Source organism: Priapulus caudatus, unplaced genomic scaffold, assembly GCF_000485595.1.
Source record: "Priapulus caudatus unplaced genomic scaffold, Priapulus_caudatus-5.0.1 Scaffold895, whole genome shotgun sequence".
NCBI lineage: Eukaryota > Metazoa > Priapulida > Priapulimorpha > Priapulimorphida > Priapulidae > Priapulus > Priapulus caudatus.
The window spans coordinates 1-12246 of NW_014577956.1; the positions used below are offsets into that span (position 1 = coordinate 1).

The 12246-nt window shown below is 38.2% G+C and overlaps 2 protein-coding genes across 2 annotated transcripts; both read left to right on the forward strand.

The window, feature by feature from the left end:
* Positions 1-330: 330 nt before the first annotated feature.
* Positions 331-4492, forward strand: LOC106814270. The gene is made up of 5 exons (XM_014818566.1): positions 331-1123; positions 1321-1479; positions 1600-1704; positions 1898-2068; positions 2359-4492. The coding sequence occupies exons 1-5, from the start codon at positions 344-346 to the stop codon at positions 2524-2526; spliced, it is 1383 nt and encodes a 460-aa protein (XP_014674052.1). The 5' UTR covers positions 331-343; the 3' UTR covers positions 2527-4492.
* A 3555-nt stretch (positions 4493-8047) lies between these two features.
* On the forward strand, positions 8048-11687 carry LOC106814265. The gene is made up of 3 exons (XM_014818562.1): positions 8048-8403; positions 8877-10562; positions 11274-11687. The coding sequence occupies exons 1-3, from the start codon at positions 8048-8050 to the stop codon at positions 11362-11364; spliced, it is 2133 nt and encodes a 710-aa protein (XP_014674048.1). The 3' UTR covers positions 11365-11687.
* Positions 11688-12246: the final 559 nt, after the last annotated feature.

The following is a 12246-nucleotide window of genomic DNA, read 5'->3' on the forward strand; positions in this document are numbered from 1 at the left end:
AACTCATAACCTTGCAAACACTTTATTGTAGGCCTATCACTGCAAATGTTGTAAAAATTAATATCAGTTTTACACAGTACACCTAGTCTGCTGTTGTATAACTCGAGAGGAATTATAGGTCCGTCTATTCCATGATATTTCTCTTTATATACTATAGATGATCTTTAAATTTTAGGTAATAGCCAGGGCCAATAAATAATTCCTTCGGCATCTAAAATGTTAGTTTTCTTTAGTTAAATCCATGGAAACACTCAACTTTTTGCTTTTTATTCCAGGTATGACACTAGAAGAAATGGCCCATCTGTGTGATGAAGGGGTGAACGGATGGTTGCTCTCAAGCCATATGGCTTATCTTCTAAACAAGATGACAGCGAGCCATGATCGTACCGGTACTCTGTGTTTTTGTTTGAATGCCACAGTTGCCAACACGAGAATGACACAACTTCGGGATAGGCATCATTACGAATTCAAGGACATTGATCAGTTGGTTTTGGTGATCAATGTAGGGAAATTACCAGACAATTCTGTCTACATTAGGAGTGACATTCAGTCTGGAAGTCATTGGGTTTTAGCCGTTGTTAAGTTATCAACTAGTGAAATATTTTACTGTGACAGCATGACATGGGGGGTACCAGCCAATCTGTTGGTTAGGATTGAGGAATATACCTCATTCTTCAATGTCCGGCTGTCTCCCAGTTCCATCAAAGTTTGCCACACTCCAACACCAATTGGACAATTACATCGCTGTCAAGGCGGCTGCACAAATTACCCTATTCAGCGTTGCAGCAATGTTTGTGGGGTGGTGGCTCTATGCTGTGCTGCTGTAGCTACATTTGATAGACCACTGTTTGATTTTCTATGTGGAGCTAGAACCAGTGCATTGACTTATCTCGGTGATCCAACTAGATATGCCAAGTACCTTCGACATGTGCTTATATCATGGTTCATCACGGGGAGGATTGACATTAAAAATATCAGCTTGAAAGAGATTCCAAGATCAAAGCCAGTGCAGCCATCACATGCTGTCATCCCTCCAACGTTGCCACTGTCTGAACACACCTATGCTCAAGTTCTTAAAGGGAGGATGCAGAGAAAAAGGAAGATGTCGAACTATGAAAATAAGGTAAGACAGGCTTTTTTACCATCTTAATAGATCAGTTGCATTCCATTCCAGAAGAGTATATTATGTTATGCATTTAAATTATTGTTTTCAACCAGAGAAATGAGATGGAGATGGAGATGAGATGGAGATGGAGATGTATTTTACATACTGTATGCAACATGACAAGACACTAATGATACTTTTAATTTCTTTTTCAGGAAAATGGAAGACCTGGCAGTGAAAAGGATACTTTTCAAAGTCATCCATCGCAACCAAAGATGAAAGTGAAAGTTGGTGAGGGCCTCAGGCTTGCACAAGAAGAGCCCGTTTCAGAAGTACATGTCTCTCATTCAGTCAACCCAAAACCCAGAGACTTGGTAAGTATGATTTATATCTCAGGTTTCAAAGAGAGAGAAGTGAGAGACATACAGCTGTAGCATAAAAAATGCACATTGTAAACTCTGCCAAGAATTAAAAATGTATCTTCCTTCTTTCAGGTTGAACAAAGAAAGATCCATAGTGATGGAAATGATGGAAAGTGTGATGAGAAGCCAGCTGGCACTAACACAAAGGATTATCTTGTTTCCTGTGAAACAAGAAAAGTTAGTTCATTTCTTATTCGAACATAACATTATGATTATGGTACCAAAATTGCTCTTTTTTTATAGGTCATTGTTCTTACTCATACCATGGACCTATGGATCTATAGGTCCATGATGTCCTAGACTTTGATGGAAATCACCCAAAATAAATGGATGGCCTTGATCTGAATATTTGAATAATCTTTTTTTTCAGGATGACACCACAGGCCAAGCGGAAGCCCCATCAAAGTATGTTTGTCCATACTGCAAACTTCAACTTGCTAGCCGTCAGTCATTGCACCGTCACAAGAAGAACAAACATGCAGACGAGAAAAAGAAGAACCTACAAGGGCTCAATCCAATGTTACAAGTGCAAGACATTTTGGTGAGTGCATACTGGATATTTCCACGCACTTGACATGCTTGAGGGACATAGCAGCAGTATGTTTTATGCTGGGCATCAATAGGCGGATGTTTTTTCTTTGGCAATAGCAGGCTGTAAAAGTTTTGCAAAATTAACTGCATTCTCCTTAGAAATAAATGGCTTTCTATAAGAAATTATAATCGGCGAAATAAATACTGTATACTGTCCCAATACTGTCCCAACGTCAAGGCCTGTTTTTCTCAGTTGTCACGTCAGCAGTTGCAAGTATAACCATGTTCTTTTTCTTTCAGCTGTGGCACTATGAAGAACTCGTTGGACATCTGAACTCCAGTCATGATCACGTCTTCCAGATACAGCAGGCCGAATTTGCTTCAAACAAGGAATACGAGGGGTGGAAGTCTGACCTGGAGAGTCGTATGAACTTCTTTCATCAAAGCATATGGAAGCAACAACTGTAGGAACCATGTGACATCTTATTATTATTGCAATCGCGCAGGGACATACGAAACCAAAGGAACTGGCAAGAGGGCTCTCAAATCACAAGGTTCATCCAAGATATCAGGACATTGTTCTGCTTTCTTAAATAGCACTACCTACAAAGACACTGGTAAAGTAACTGTTGAATACTGTGTTGATCATGTGCATGGGACCAAAATTGGCCATCTAAAAATGTCAGAAACGTTACAGTCTTTTATTGTTGGAAAACTTTCAAGTGTGTTGACTCTAAAGTCCTTCTTGATGAAATTTCGTGACAGCATGTCTAAACTGGATGGGCGTGACAAGCTGGTAACACACAAGGATATACTTAACATAAAAAACCAATACAAAATTTCTGTGGCAAACAGAGACAGTAATGATAGCAAAAGTACAAAAATTTGGGTGAATGATCTGCGGGCACAAGATTATGATCCAATAGTTATTTTCAAAGAACAGGGTATTGAAGAGTTTGGGCTTGATAAAGATAATTTTCTACTTGGTATTCAGACTGAATTTCAGAGGGATGTTATGCTTGAGTATGGACCTTCTGCAATTTGCATCGATTCCACACATAAAACCACCCAATATGATTTTCTGGTCACTACAGTCGCTGTAGTTGATGATTATGGTGAGGCTATTCCAGTGGCTTGGCTAATTTCTGATAGAGAAAATGAAACTACACTTGTTCCTTTTTTGAAGCTCTGAAGCAGAGGGTAGCTGATATCAAGTGCGTGACAGTTTTTATGAGTGACTTAGCCAACAACTTTTACAATGCTGGTGCTGTGTATCCAAAGGCCTGTTCAGCGTCTGTACTGTAATTGCACATAAAGAAGAATTGGAATAGAAATGTACTGTCAAAGGGTAAAAAGGGGAGAAAAGCCAAAAAGGAGTAAATGTGATGCTAGAAATCCTCCTTTATGAGCCTGATGAAAGTAAATTTAGGAAATCACTTGCAGAAGTTGTTACCAGACTGGAACTTGCACCAGAATTCCAAAAGTATTTCGTACTTCTTATGTTGTAGAAGACAAGATCAAACTGTGGGCTACATGTTTTAGAAAGGTACCATCGTCAATACTAACATGTATGTTGAAGCATTGAACAGGGTTCTAAAGATATATACTTCAAAAGAAAACAAAATAGAAGAGTGATGAATTATGGTTACATTACTAACAATTGCTAGGGACAAAGGACATGAACGCTTCATCAAACTGGAAAGGGAAAAGTAACAAGCAAAATAAAGGACACCAGAAAAGACATGGTCCTGGCGTTGATCTTGTGGGGGTGTTGAAGTGGTTACAGAGGGAATGGCTTGGAGTGTCCCTCTTCATCTTCAGATGGTCGGTACATTGTTGAGAAACAGAGAGTCCTGTAATTGTAAACTAAAATGTCATTTCTGTAATGTTGCCTTCACATGCTCACCTGTACTTGCCTGGATTTTTTAATTCACTCTGTTGCATGCAAACATGTTCACGCTGTTAAAATGTATTGTGATGCCAGTGATACGACACCAAGCAGTGTGATAGAAAACACTGACAATAATTCGGATAATGAGACGTCTGATGTTGTTGTGGATGAAAATCAAAATTATGCAGATTATTTTGAAAAGGTTCTTTGTAAATCTGCTGTGGAATTAGAGCAAGACCTTACTGATGTAAAGAAGGCAGCTACTGACAATATTTCTGACCTCTTGAAGGTAATTGAATCTTCACAGGATGCAAATGCTGTCCAGTGCTCCCTTAAGTATTAAGGTGCTGTAGCAACTATAAGGGTCTTGCAGTTGTCTTATCAGACAAAGATTTGAGAAAAAGGACAGTTTTTTCATCAAATAAGAAATTTGAACCCCAGACCAGGTTTTATAGTACCAAAACAAAAGAAGAAAGGGCCATCAGTTTTCCAAATTTTTAAAACCAACTTTACAAGAAAAAGGTGAACAAAGGAAAAAATTGATTATTAATATTAGTGCACATAAATAATTCCAAATAAGAAGAGAAAGACATATTATTAGCTGTGAATTGTTCCCACTCTTGATTTGATTGATTTATTATTTTGGTAAAATATATAAAAATAAAGAATATACATTATCATGTCACCCTAACTACCATGGATAACGCAACAAAGTAAAATACTTATTTCCATATGGTCAAAGGTGACATATAACAACATAATACAACACATAACAACACATGGTATAATAAAATACTAATAAAATGTTCATAGAACTAATTAATAAAGATTTCCAATGCCTTATATAGTTAATTTAAAAACAGCTACAGTTTATTAGTTAATACACATAAATGTCAGTTTCAATTTTGCTTTAAAATAATAAAAATATGTTTAACAAACCTTAAAAAAGTACGAGCAGATTTAATGTAATAAGGAAGCAAATTCCATAATTTTGAAGCAGTAAAGTTGAAGATTTTTGACCATACTTTTATATGATTCAGCATAAGTACTTACCCTAGTAAAATGTTATTGAAAACTCATTGAAAAAAAAATCTCATGAAAAACTCAGGACTTCTGAATACATTGGGAAAAGATGTTGTAAAATACTACTAACATTATAGAAATGGTAAAATTTTTATTTTAACAAAGTCCCTAATTAATGTATATTAGTATTTCACATATATTCAGCATGAAAAAATAATCATGGTGCCCGTAAAAGACTTTAACAAATAAAATTTGTTTAAACGCTCATAGAAGTATGTGTTAAACGTAGCGACATTTTGCCCTAAGATGGCGCCTGTAGCGGCTTAAGTACAGAGCGGATCAGTTTCCCCTCCTTGTATAGCTCCTTGACTAAGACAAACCGGCTGAACACGGAAACCACACGTGCACACTGTACATTGCATCTGCGCATGCGTAACATAGGGATGACGCCTGTCGCTAGCCGCATGTGTAGATTAAATATGTAGAGGTAAACTCCACAGACGACACTCTCAATATTGACATTTCCTGCAATTTTGACAAACAGCTTAGTTTTCATGATGATGGTATATGTTACGGCGTACTGATGAAATGTACAAGGAATAATTAAATTAGTATTAATAAAGTAAAAAATTGAAATATATAATAATAATGAAATAAGAAATGTATAGTAAGCAATTAGAATAATAAAGTTAAAGTAAATAAATAGATAAATAAATGTATATATATGATTTTATATAAAACATTTTATACACTGCATATATTTATATATGCTCGACGTGGTTATACCTAGTGTGCTATGAGACAAGAATTAAATATGTAAACACCTATTAATAAATTCAATATATATATATATTCCATAATTATATTCTTTTAGATCTCACAATTACATGCGGTGCCAACTGGCAGTGAAAGCATTCAAGGTCGGAGTTCAGAAAGTGGCAATAGTTTTTGTGAATCAGGCGAAGAGGAAGTTGAAGTTCAGGTGAGAATACCCATGTCTTGAGTAAATGACATTTGCCTAACAAATTAGAGGTGTAGGTAATAGCATAATATTGCACAGGTATTGTTAGTAATCAATAATGTCAATAAATCATTAACGTTATGAACACAGTCAAATTCTACATTAGCAAATTAAGATTGATAGCGATATAAATGTAATCCTAGTTATGGAAATTATTGTCTTGAGTGGCATTATTGCAGGACAGAATAAATAAGCATTACACATATTCCATACATAATTATTATCGAGTTTGTTCATTGTTTGTGTTTGCAATCCTGTAATGATTTCCCCTATAATTAGTAAAAGCGTTAGAGATGTGGATACCTTCACACTCATCATTTCCCTAAAAGTTATGATCACTGCTGAACTTTTATATATAGGAATGTCTTGATTTTAAAGTATTGTTTTTAGTGTATGATTAACATATGTATATTATTATAGGATGAAATAATCATAGAAGAAGTTGGAGATTGTGATCTTTTTGATGATGATTTTAATTAGTATGTAAAACTTTGTTGCTGTAGTTAGTGAGCTAGAGAAACAATCCAGAAAGTTCATTTCAATATACAGTGAAACTCGCATAAGTCGATACTTTTGGGACCGGCATATATTTGTGCCGACTTACGAAAATGAGGACATACGCAAAAGTCGTCATTTTGTCGACTTCTATGTAAGTCGCCTAAATGACGACTTATGGACGTATATCATCATTTTGACGATTTACAAAGCCGGTATTTCGACGACTTGGAGAGTGTCAAGCTGATATTTCGCCGGGCTTTTTATCTACATGAACTACTTTTTCGACGCAACACGACTGTTTCCACGCAAGCTGAAAAAAACAATGCGTCCAAGCAAATAATGTGAATGAAACAATCAGTGCACACAGCAACAACTCATGTAAACTCGGTTGCGCGATCTACAGGCGATCATCAGTTCGACCTAAGCACATATATCTGCGACAGCCAGCTCGCACATCCCCTAGACCGTACACTGCGCCATCGGCATTTCTGATGACGACTTACAGATGGGAAATTACTGTTGTTTGTATTACATGGGACTTGTCTGAGGGCGACGACGTGCACATAATGACGGCTTATAAATGACGACTTAGGCGGGGCTATTCCAATGGATTTACTATGAGAGAAAATCGGGACTTTGACTTCCATGATGACTTATGCGAGTTTTACTGTACTACAAAGGCATATCTTTATAGTGTTTATCATTATATTGCATTTGATTATCAAGAACCTATGACTGCTGCAGTGGTGCTCAGTAAATGTCTTAAATTTTCATATAATTTTCCTCAGCTGACCATTTACATGTAAGAATGGATCTTTTTCAATGACAAACAAATGAAATGTTCTCAAAATATGTAATAAGTTGCATGTATGATTCCCAATTATTTTTTTTAGGATAATAGTTTGTATGATGGATGCCCTATCACCAGGAGAGAGAGCCTGCTTCTCGTAATGGCACACATTATTCGCCACAGCACAAGTGGAGCAGCCCTTCAAAGTTTGCTGAAGCTGATAGAATGCCATCTACCCACTGGAACAATGTTCCCTGCCACTAAGTACTTATTTAACAAACACTTTAAAGAAGCAGGAGGGTCAATCCAGTTCCACGCATATTGTCCGAAGTGTGTGTCTTACATTGGATTGAAAGATGCTGTGTGTGAAAATTGTGGGAATGAAGTGTGTGTAAATTACTGTATTGAAAATGGACACTACGCCAGTGTTGTGTTAGTGTTGTTACGAGAGTTGCTTATGTAGCTCGAGAGAGGGCGCACCCTCGGCCTCTCGAATGGTGTCGTTCTAACGAGGTGACGCGCTTTGGTTTATTGTGCGAAAAGTTAGCCTGAATAAACTCTGGTTTGGTCCACTGAGAAGCTGTTTCGTGTGTGTATTACAATTATCCAATCAGTGGCCAGACACATAGGTGCGACCGTAACAGCAAGTTCTCAGGCAGCATATCAAGCAGACGGACACTCTCAGTTGCAAGTCAACGGTGAGACGCGTATCGTTCTGTCGAGAGAAAAGAAAGAATTCGTACTCGAGGCTCTTGTCGTGGAGAACATGGACGTCGATGTCGTGGCCGGTGTTCCCTTCATGGAGGCCAATGACATCACGGTTCGGCCTGCCAGACGTCAGGTCATCCTTGACGATGGTAGCGTGTACCAGTATGGTCCAAAGAAAGGGCCCTCTACCTCGCCTTCAGTACGCCGTGCGCAGAGTTATGTTCTGCATGCGCAGTCGTCCACTACTACGATATGGCCAGGAGCGGATGCAAAACGCAATCTCCATGAAGGCTTAGTACCTGATGCCTCGCTCGCTCTAGAGCCTCGCACGGACACTGCTGCTACCCAGTCAGTGAAGGTGTCACAAGTGTGGCCCCAACCGGGCATCGTAGACAGTGTTGGCGGCAAAATTCAGTGCAAAATGAAGAAAAGGGGACGAAAGAAGCTAACTAGTCTAGCTAGTAACTGTTAACTGCTAGCTGTTCTAGCTGTTCTAGCTGTTCTTACTGTTCAGCGTTGTTCATGTGATTGAATCGATTGCCCGATAACGCGTACATAGTAGTTCTGTTTAGTACCCATGTTACTTTATTATGTTCTAGTTGCGGTACTTGTTAGTCCGTATAAGTCTATATAGTCAGTTAGTCTATACAGTTCAGTTTACGCACACTGCAGTGCATTTAATGAGGAGAAAAAGGCAGTCACGCCAGTGTTGTGTTAGTGTTGTTACGAGAGTTGCTTATGTAGCTCGAGAGAGGGCGCACCCTCGGCCTCTCGAATGGCGTCGTTCTAACGAGGTGACGCGCTTTGGTTTATTGTGCGAATAGTTAGCCTGAATAAACTCTGGTTTGGTCCACTGAGAAGCTGTTTCGTGTGTGTATTACAATTAGCCACTCATCTACATTGTGGCGCTACTTCATCACATTTGATGTTAAGGAGCAGCTGCGCACTGTGTTTGATAATGACGATACAAGAAAACACCTTCAGATTGGTGCAAAGCGCAAGTCATGTGATCTCTATGCTGGTAACCTGTACCGTAAACTTCCGCTTGGAGATGATGACATAACGGTGTCATTGAACACAGATGGTATGCAAGTGTTTGTTTCTTCAAATTTTAGCATTTGGAGGAAAAATATCTTTCTGTGTGGACTCTGGTTTGGCAGATCAAAGCCAGACATGAATACCTTCCTGAAGCCATTTGTCTCGGACATGAATGAACTAGCTGTGCATGGGGTTGAATGGAATGATGGCACCCATACACACAAGAGCAGAGTGATTGTGGCAACATGCTCTTGTGACTCACCAGCAAGATGTCTGGTCCAAAACACTTCTCAATTCAATGGGCATTATGGATGCAGTTGGTGCTTGGCACCTGGTGAGGTGCTTCCTGTTGGAAAGGGATATGCACGTGTTTACCCTGCTGGCAGTGAGATACATCCAAGGAGGTCCCAGAGTAACCATATTGACCATGCACGAATAGCTCTACAACAGAATAAACCACACCTTGGAGTTAAGGGGCCATCAGTGTTATTTCTGCTTATGTACTTTGACATGATTAATAACTTTGTTGTTGATTACATGCATGCTGTGTGTCTTGGTGTTGTGCGAACTGTTACTGGTTTATGGTTAGATAGCAGTAATCACACAAAAGCATATTACATTGGTACGTCAATAAGGCATCTTGATGAACGTTTGGCAAGCATCAAACCTCCATCAGAAATTACCCGGTTTACAACCTCACTGAACTTGAGAAAAAGCTGGAAGGCCAGTGAATGGAGGGCATGGCTACTCCATTACTCAGCTGTTGTCACCAATGCATTTTTACCACAACCTTATTACAATCACTGGATGATTTTAGTGACAACCATGCATTTACTCCTGGCTGAAAAAATTGATCAGAAAACAATTCATTTGTGTGAGTTTCTTCTTATAGATTTTGTAGTCCAGTTTGAAGTGTTGTATGGGAAAGAAGCCATGAGATTCAATGTCCATCAATTACTGCATCTTACAGAATGTGTGCATAATTGGGGTCCAATCTGGACATACTCAACATTCCCCTATGAAGGAATGAATGGAAGATTAGCAAAAATGTTTCATGGCACACAGTGTGTTCATAAACAAATGAATGTGTTTGGTTTTGATAAATCTACAACACAGGCTAATGAGAGTGTGTACTGTCTAGGATTGCCTGTTAAGTTTACACTGAATGCTACACAATCAAAAGCATTACACTCTCTTGGAATTATTCAAAATAATCCAAATGTCCGGGCATATCGAAAAGTTGTAACTAATAGTGGGCTGACTTTAGTATCTAAGCTTATTCAGCACAAACGTCAAAAAAGAAACAATTCATGTGTACAATTTGGGAATGACAAGATTGGTTCACTTGAAATTATTGTGTCAGTTTGCAAGGACAGATGTGATGCTGTTATGTGTGAGTGCCAGAAAGAGTTCTGTTGTATTCTTAAAAGCATTAACACAACCCGTCCTATGTTCGCAAGATCTACAGAGAATTACAAAGTAAAGCTGGAATCTGTAAGAGCGGTTGTATTTACAAACGTAACTGTAGCATGCATGTTAACCCTTCTAGAGGCAGAGCGACATTAATGTCGCCTCCCGTAGAATGGGCAGAACGACATAAATGTCGTTTTTACCAAAGCCATTTCTAACAGCCTCTCTGATTGGATAAAGCCTAGATTGCAATGTTTAGTTGGTCTGGTTATCACGAGAGGGCTCTGATGTTCACGAAACGGCACACTTTAGGCTGAAATCATGGTAAATGTTCATTGAATCACCAAATTGACAAGGTTATAGACCCGAAAGTAAAAAAGTTGTTTCAAGATGGCGACCTCCAGTAAATCACCACGTCGTTCTGTGCGAAATAGGCCCCGTTTGTTTAATATACAGCAAGTTGTGGGACTTCTATCTGATTCTGATGATGAAGAGGAGGTTGTAGATAGTGGTAGTAACCTAGATCCCAATGATTTCCCTGGTTCTGACTCAGAATCGGGTAATGAAAGTGAAAATGATGATGTGCATGCTTGACTATAGTGTTGGACTAAGACATACTTCCCACAATATCATAAGTAAGGTAGGAAAATGCACTTTTTCTACTCTTATTGACTCTTACAGTGTATTCATGTATAATCATAATGACTCTACCATGATTTCAGCCTCAACTAATGCCCTAGAGAAGTTTAAATCAAAGTTACCCATTTTTAGGTAAAATTTGGGAATTAATTCGCCCAAATCAATACGTATTTGGGCAAAAACCTGCCTCTAAAAGGGTTAAATGATATAACTGGAAAGTATGTTATGATGGACCTTAACACAAAACAGTTTGTGTCTCTCCTTCCAAGCACGTTAGAACTGGATTAAATATGTTAATAACACATCCAGTTCTACTGTGCTTAACACGTACTACTGTGTATAACACTGTTATATCGTTTTATTATACGACATGAAAGTTTGTATATATGTCGTAGTGAATCAGGACCGTTGCAAACCGTGCATTGTTATCAATATTAACTGTTATATTTACTTCCCTAATCATGTAACTCATCATTAATGAAGTTTGTTGCTGGGAGCCACCTGTCTCAATATTTTATGGATGCACAGTATGACTACCTGTACTGTATAATATTTCTACAGAACAAATCGAATTGCTTTGAATACTATATTTTTGTGTAATTTTTTTTCTATAGAACTCATTCTTTAATTCTGTAGAATTTCTATAGAAATTATTTTCTAAAGAAAAACGTCTACAGAATTGTATAAATTTTCTATAAAATTTCGATAGAAAATATTTTCTATACGCTTTTCTATAGAAATTTTATAGTATTCTATAAAATATTTTCCTACGGGTATACTGCTGATGATAATCCAGTCATGCCTCCTACTGCTGATGATAACCCAGTCGTGCCTCCTACTTCTACTGTTGATGATAACCCAATCGTGCCTCCTACTTCTACTGCTGATGATAACCCAGTCGTGCCTCCTACTTCTACTGCTGATGATAACCCAGTCGTGCCTCCTACTTCTACTGCTGATGATAACCCAGTCGTGCCTCCTACTGCAGGAGCTGATGACAATCCAGTTCCCTCGCAGAATGAAGGTATGCATAATACTATGAAGTTTCATAATCCTGTCCAGACGTCTCGCCACACTCTATTATAAAATATGCATTTTATTTGTCAAAAATAATATAACATCTGAATGAGCATGATACCCATGCTAGATATAGACTACAATAGAGTGGTA

What these genes read in the sequence shown, in the direction of transcription:
- LOC106814265 (XM_014818562.1), top strand. Translation starts at nt 8,048, where the DNA reads ATGGACGTCGATGTCGTGGCCGGTGTTCCCTTCATGGAGGCCAATGAC. An exon ending in AGTGTTGGCGGCAAAATTCA is followed by an intron (nt 8,404 to 8,876) that starts GTGCAAAATGAA and finishes TATTACAATTAG; the next exon opens with CCACTCATCTACATTGTGGC. An exon ending in AACGTAACTGTAGCATGCAT is followed by an intron (nt 10,563 to 11,273) that starts GTTAACCCTTCT and finishes GCCTCTAAAAGG; the next exon opens with GTTAAATGATATAACTGGAA.
- LOC106814270 (XM_014818566.1), top strand. Translation starts at nt 344, where the DNA reads ATGGCTTATCTTCTAAACAAGATGACAGCGAGCCATGATCGTACCGGT. An exon ending in TGTCGAACTATGAAAATAAG is followed by an intron (nt 1,124 to 1,320) that starts GTAAGACAGGCT and finishes TTTCTTTTTCAG; the next exon opens with GAAAATGGAAGACCTGGCAG. An exon ending in TTTCCTGTGAAACAAGAAAA is followed by an intron (nt 1,705 to 1,897) that starts GTTAGTTCATTT and finishes CTTTTTTTTCAG; the next exon opens with GATGACACCACAGGCCAAGC.